This window comes from Octodon degus, unplaced genomic scaffold (genome assembly GCF_000260255.1).
Source record: "Octodon degus isolate 3935 unplaced genomic scaffold, OctDeg1.0 scaffold00150, whole genome shotgun sequence".
In the NCBI taxonomy this organism is placed as follows: domain Eukaryota; kingdom Metazoa; phylum Chordata; class Mammalia; order Rodentia; family Octodontidae; genus Octodon; species Octodon degus.
This window is the reverse complement of record NW_004524726.1, coordinates 2667077-2674298: the sequence shown is the minus strand read 5'-3', so window position 1 is coordinate 2674298 and position 7222 is coordinate 2667077. Positions and strand designations below refer to the sequence as shown.

At 44.5% G+C, this 7222-nt stretch overlaps 1 protein-coding gene across 1 annotated transcript; it reads right to left on the bottom strand.

Annotated features, from left to right (window-relative positions):
- Nucleotides 1-687: 687 nt before the first annotated feature.
- On the bottom strand, nucleotides 688-5480 carry Pcdh20 (protocadherin 20). The gene is made up of 2 exons (XM_004642301.3): nucleotides 4990-5480; nucleotides 688-3990 (listed from the first exon to the last, which is right to left on the bottom strand). The coding sequence occupies exons 1-2, from the start codon at nucleotides 5119-5121 to the stop codon at nucleotides 1273-1275; spliced, it is 2850 nt and encodes a 949-aa protein (XP_004642358.1). The 5' UTR covers nucleotides 5122-5480; the 3' UTR covers nucleotides 688-1272.
- Between the last annotated feature and the right edge of the window lie 1742 nt (nucleotides 5481-7222).

Genomic DNA, 7222 nt, shown 5'->3' with positions numbered 1-7222 from the left:
CAGTTTAAACTACACATTCCTTGTTTATACAGATAATTATGCTCTAGTTGTCATGTAAAGGAAAGTTTCCACCTCACACAATGAAGTAAAAATGATAAATCAGTGATGAGCCAGCTTTCTTCATTGCAAAAGATTCAGGAAAAGCTAATTTATGGAAGGAATCTGTTGCTGAGTTTACAAATAAACTCTTGGACCTAAGCCATAGCCAAAGAAAGGAAGCCAGAAGTGGTAGCCGAGAAACCTAAGCTGCAACAAAAAATATATAACTTTCGTATAAAATGTCCAATGAAAGCAACCAGTAGTAGGCACTAGCTTCTAGAATAATTCAATTATAGTGTGATTAAAATTTTTTTTTCTTATATAACGAATGAGTTTAAGCATAGAGAAATGTCATCTGTAACCAAAGTACAAAATAGTACTGACATAGTAAAAGTACTAAAATGTCATGAACACCTATGAAGCAGCTAACAAGTGAAACATTTATCTGGTTCTGGCTGTTTTTCTTGGCTACAATTTCTAGTTACATTTTCCTTAAGGAACAATAATATGTTTTCCCCTGTAATCATAGCAAGCACAATGGTAAACAGAAAGCAATTTGAGTGTACAGAAAGTAAAAATACTCTTCAGCAGATTAAATTAGTCACACACGGCAATGTTTTAATCCTTGCTAAAAAGGAATTGCACTTCTTTTTAATGCCTTCTCTTAAAACTATATACAATGTACCTATGAGGTAATTAACATTCTGTTGACACGTACATTTTATCATATATTGAAGTAGGGCAAAATTCGATTTAATTTCATATTTACTTAATGTTAAAAACAATATATTTAAAATATATTCTCTCATTAATTTCATGTACAACTATCATGTACAATACCTCAAATATTTCCCTGCAAAGAAGCAGCTGATGCCCTCTAGTGGTGAAAGAACTTTTAGAACAATTTTTTTTTTTTTTTTTTTTTTTTTTTACCATTTCCTTACCTTACTCTAGGATTTGCTTGGTGTATGAAAGCTGTAATTCACGTCCAAGCTCTCTTTTTTGTATAAACACCAATTCTATATCTGTTAGTACTAATTTTCACTTTAAAAATGCTGTACACATTTTATAACCTCTGTATTTAAATTTAAAAACCCATAAACAGCTATTTACAATATACTACAAATTATAAATTAGTCGTCTTTCAGTGGATCTACGTCAACAAGCTCGTTTGTGATGAAAACTATCTGAAGTCAGCTGAAATATCTCTGTACATTAATCCACAATAAAATATCAAATATTAGAAATATCCATCGGTTTCCTCTCTCTTATTTGCAAGTCAATTTTTCCTTTTAGAGGAATTTGCACTTCCAAATTCTCATCTTCCCTATGATGTTTTTTCCCTTTCCTTAAGCAGATGTATATGCCCATCCCTGTTACTAGCGTGATGGAACCCAAGCTTATCACGGACAGAGCTACAAGAGTGGGCATACAGGACCCCGATTCTACTTTCCTGTGAGTTGGTTGTATGGAGATTTGTGGTTCTTTCTCCTCTATGTTAATTTCTGGTTCTTTTCTTAGAAGACTCTCAATGTAGCTCTCATTACTGACCGTGTCATTGACAAACAGGTTTACCATGACCGTAGAGTGGAGGGGCTCAGGATAACCATGGTCACTCACTTTCACCAACAAGCGATGCAGTCCATAATCAGTCTGCAGCAACGCTTCTTCCAAAGTAATGTTACCAGTTTTAGGATCGATCCTGAAGGACTCAGGCCTGGGTCCTCTTCTTCCTATGATGCTGTAAGCTATAACTGCATTCATTCCTGTGTCTTTATCAACAGCATAAACCTCTGTAACTGGGGAGCCGGGGAGAGTAGAAGGCAGTACCAACAAATAAGACATATTAGACTGAGGAAACAAAACAAGAGGAGGGTTGTCATTGATATCAAGAAGAAGAATTGTGATTTTTGTGGAAGAGGAGAGAGGAGGCTCACCCCCATCAACTGCTTCTACCCACAAAGTGTAGGAGCTTTGCTGTTCTCTGTCCAAAGAGACTTTAGCTCGCAACATCCCCTTTCCTGTGTCTATGACAAAAATGTCACTCTGGTTCACCACTGAGAGGGCGACCCATCCATTACGTCCAGCATCAGCATCTGTCACACTGATTACGCCAATTTCTCCATATCCAAGGAAGTTTTCTGGCACAAAAAAGCTGAAGTCCTTGTTGATAAACCTAGGACTGTTGTCATTTTTATCCAACACTGTGAGAGCCACAGTGGCGACTGATTCTCTGGGTGGCTTTCCACAATCAACAGCTCTCACCGTGTACCTATACTTTTCTTTCTCTTCTCGATCCAGCTGAGTAGAAACAGTCAGAATTCCTGTGACACTGTCTAAGGAAAAGTATGATGGAGCATCAGGTCCCAGAAAGTACAAAACTTGGCCTCTCTCTCCACTGTCAGCATCTGTGGCATACAGCTTGGTCAAAAAGGCGTTGGGGGCATTGTTTTCTTCAATGGTTAATTCTATCAAGGGCTGAAGGAAAATGGGAGCATTATCATTGTCGTCTAGAAGCTGCACTTTAATGACTCTTTTGACATGAAAGCCTTCCGAGTTCCAGGCTACCACAGCTACTTCGTAGAACTGTTGTAGCTCGTAGTCCATAAGTTTTGTGGTCTCTAGCAGATATTCATTATTGTATGGTTTGTAGGGTGATAATCTAAATGGCCCTTCACCATCCAGGTAGCAGTTAACTTTGTATTTGCCTTCTGGATCTCTTATGGTAAAGAATGCAATTGGAGTGTTAACAGGTTCCAGTTCTTTCAGATAAACAACACCATCTATTTCATTTGCTATGTAACGTGGAACAATTTCAGGTGGCCTGAAAACGACTTTGATAATGGTCACCAGAGCAGTGATCACAGCAGGAATGCAGCCTGGTCCATTAGCAAGGATGGTGAGCTTGTGTGTTTGTAGAACATTTCCGCCAATTATCTTGAAAAGTTTAATGACTCCCGTAGATTCATCTAGGTGGAATAAATCCTTGGATGCTTGTGGAACTTTCTGGCTGTATGAATAGGTGATTAGAGCATTGCTTCCCAAGTCTCTATCCACAGCTTGGACAGCTGCAATTGGAGTGCCCACTGTAGCATTTCCATATACAGTCACATTGATTTGTGAGTCTGTGAAAAGAGGACAATTGTCATTGATGTCACTTATGCCAATGGTGAGGGTGGCACTGCCCAGCAGTGGTGGAGTCCCACCATCCTCTGCGATGATAATGCTGACATACTGGTCTTGAGTTTCCCTATCCAGGGCACCCATGACAATTAGGTAGGGGGTGCGCTCTCCGTTCTCATTCTCCTCCACGTCCAGGGTGAACATGCCATGGTAGTCCAGCAAGCGATAGGTCTGTACCCCATTAGTGCCTATGTCTGGGTCCACGGCGGGATGCTCTATAGCCATCCTGGTGTTCACAGGTGCATTTTCTGGGACCCAGACTGAGATTTGGGAAACAGGGAACTGTGGAGCATTGTCATTGATGTCCCTAATGGCAATCTTCACCTTCACAAACCTAAAATACTCCTGAGGCAGGACCAGCACATCCAGAAGCAAAAGGCAAGAGTCCGAGGAAGGAGAGGAGGAAATAGAAATGCTGCCGCTCCAGGCAGCTCCTCCACCGCCTTCGAGACACAAGGCCTCTCTGTCGATCTCCCGTGCAGAAGTGTGCAGCTCTCCAGAACGGTTGTCGAGGGTCACATACTGGCCACTCAGTCTCCCAGAGGCCAGGCTGAAAGAGAGAGGCGGGTCCCACTCGGAGCCCGAGGACTGCGCCTGCTGGTTCTGTGCGCCTGAAGCTCGCGGCACCAGCCTCAGGTCCTCGGCCAGGCTGCCTATCAGCACCCCCGCGGGCAGTCCCTCGTTCAGGCTGTACAGCAGCTCCGTGGCCCGGCTGTAACTCGCGAGACAGTGGAAGGGTCCCACGAAGAGGACAAACAGAATCACATGCTGGAGCAGAGGGAGGGGAGAAGGTTCGTTACACACACAAAAGGAAACAGAAGCCAGTGCCCTGGGGTCGGTGCTGCCTTCACCCTTATTTCTAGGAGTAAAAATCTGCCCTCAGAATGAGTGAAGAGGACACTTGCTTCCTGGGGCAGCGCGGTCTGCAGAACTTTTTTTTTTTTTTTTTTCCTTCCGTTAATTTCTATCCCCATCCCCCAAGTTCCCATCACCATCCTCAACCAGCTAACCTTTGGGAGCCAAACCGTAAGGCGTCCCTGGAAACGTGCCAGAGAGGAGGGCGCCCCGAGTTGGGACTGCGTCACGCGACAGCGCAACACCCCAGCCGTGGGGCCCCAGGGCACACGGTGCGGCTCCGGGGCCCGCGACTTATTCCTCAGCGGAAAAAATTCGGTAGTTAGGGTTCTAACACTAATCGTATTCCGTTCCTTTGCTTGAGACCAGCGAAAGCAACGACAGCGATAATAATAATGGTGATGAAAACAGCCACACTCGCCACCTGCTCTCCCCCTCCCCCTCAACGCTGTAGGTCGGAAAAGTGATTTTCATTTTACCACACATGTAAAATTAAATATAAACGATGCGGATCTCCACCTCTTACCCAGCCCTCACTAATCCTCCCCTTGAGATTAAGCACGGAAATTGATTATGCAAAACAATTTGTCAACTGCTGCAGACAAGCAGACCCAGACTCCGGCAACAGGAAACAATCTCCAAACCCCAGCGCCTAACGCGGATGGAAGGCAGCCGCGTCTCCCTCCAGCTCATCTGACTGTATTTTTCCCTTCAGAAAGTTCCACTTAAGACCCAAGGACTTGGCTATTCCTTGCTAAAATGCAGTCACAATTTCCCAAAGTCTCTTTCCCTCTCTGGCTTTCCCTTGAAGTTTGGATTAAAGCAAAAGGTTTGGGAGAGGAAGAAAGACTGGGAGCTGGTTCATTTCTAGTATTGCAACTTGTCCGGGTCGCGGTGTTCCTGCATCCTTACCGGCAGGTTCCTGTGGCTGGTGCTGCTGCTGGGACGAGATAGACGCCCCATATCCAGGCGCGGGTGCCAGGTCGCCGGGCGCCAGCTCACTGCCAGGGCGCGCGAGCCGCGCTCATTCCCTCGGCCTCGCATTCCCGGGGTGGCCGCAGTCAGCGCTCAGGAAAGGAGGGCGCAGAAGACACTCCCTCCACGTTCATGCAAATCACTGGGGGAACTTCAGCCAATAGTCACTGCCTCCACGAGACAGACCGGAATTAAGGGGGAGGGGTAGCAAGGACAACAGCCGAAGGGCAGGTTTGCAGTTTCCAGCCTCAGAGGCGAGGGTGGCCAGAGGCCCCCAGAAGAGCCAGAATGTGGTACTTGCATCTGAGGACTGCGACGAAGTGGATCGGGCACCGGAGTGCGTGCCTACCAGCCTCCCTCCTCGCTGCACCAGTCAGATCCAAGTCCACAGGTTGCTAGCAGGAGAGCAGAAAGGGAGAGTTAAAATAGATAAGTTAGTCTGCATTTCTGTGCATGTGTTTGCGGACGTACATGGTGTGTGTGTGTGTGTGTGTGTGTGTGTGTGTGTGTGTGAGCGCGGGAGAGGGAGAGAGAGTTTGTGTCACAGCAATTATAAAGGAGGTCCCCTAAAACCCTGCTTGCCAACAGCCAGCTCCTCCCAGAGACCAGGATCCTGCATCCTTTGCACATGCAAAGAAAATGCACTTTTCTCAGGGGAGAGGAGTCCCAACTTCTTTATCGCAAACAAGAATTCAGCGAAGATTTCCCCAAGCTTCGATTTTGAATCTTGCTTGGTGATGGTGCCAGAGCATCTGCTAGTTTCCTAGTTTTGCAGGCACGAGTATATCTGGGTGCCTCTCTGCCTGGTTTATCTTAGAGGTCCAGTTCTGGGGGAGGAAAGAAAAAATAGAGGACAGGATCTGCAGGGAGGTGCTATTGTGACCCAAGTGGTTCTGCCTGCAAGCAATGTCTTTGTCTAATGGGAAAATCTGAGGGAGCAAGGCTATGCACTGAAGCCTCTGCAATAAATGGTTGCTTTTCATATTATTACTTCTCCATACTCCACACCCCATTCCTCTCAATGCCTACTGGGAAAGTGACCTTTTAATAAGAAATCCTGGTGAGTGTGATGTGAAATGCTTGCAGACTCTTCTTTTCTTGGCCCTAATCCTAAATAGACACGTGAGTCCAGAATCACCTAACCCCTGGGCTTGCTTGCCCATCTATAAAATCATAGCTGGTGGGACACTCCAGTGCATTTTTTTTATCTGCAGCTTGCCATGTACTATGTAGATAATATAAAAAAACATTCAGTCTTTCACTGAATAGCCATTGCTAGGCTTTCTCTTCATTGCTAGGCTTCTAGATGTCTCATTCCTTGCCCTAAACATGAAACATTGCCTGCTGAATGACCAGTGACTGAGCCTAGAATAGAAAAAGGTCTTCCTTTTGGATTGGGAAAAATACCAGTTCTCTGTACTGTCCAAAGGGAATATTTTAATATTCTACCATATAATACCTTGAATAGACTTTCTTTGAGTGAGATAATTGTTTTGTTTTTGACCCTATTTTCTCCACACTTCTAATCCTAAAGACAGAGTCCTAACTCAACAATACATAACACCATAATACCACTTGTATATATGGGATACAATTTGTTATCGAGTGTTACTATGAATAAAGTTGACAAACAAAATGCTATAGTAGGAACCTGACATATGGTAGGACTTTGGCTCATAAAATGAGCTTTGTCAAGCTCTTTGCAGTGGAATGAAATGCTGACCAGGTGGTACTTCACATACATACATGAACACACACATCTGTGTTTAAAGCCATTATCCAGACAGTAAACCACAGTCAGGAAGGCATGATTTTTCCTCCTCTTTGACTTTTCAGCTGCCAGGTCTGCCCTACAGCTGAACTTTTACCAGGATTGGTAAATATTTACACTGATCTCTGTAGTAGCAACATCTGACTCCAAAAATCAGTAACAAACTGCTTCTGAAGTGCCCTTAGTTAGTGTCTTCAGGCAATACTCCTAGCTCCTACAGACACATGCCAGAGTTAGGGAGTTGGTGAACAGAAGCGGCCCTACAATCCAAAGTAACTACATATCTAGAGAGGTAGCAAACACAGGGGGTTGTATTTCTCACACAGTTCATGCCTTCTCCAAGTGCTTACTCTGGTCATTCACTGTTTTTTGTTTTGTTTTGTTTTGTTTTTTTTTTTT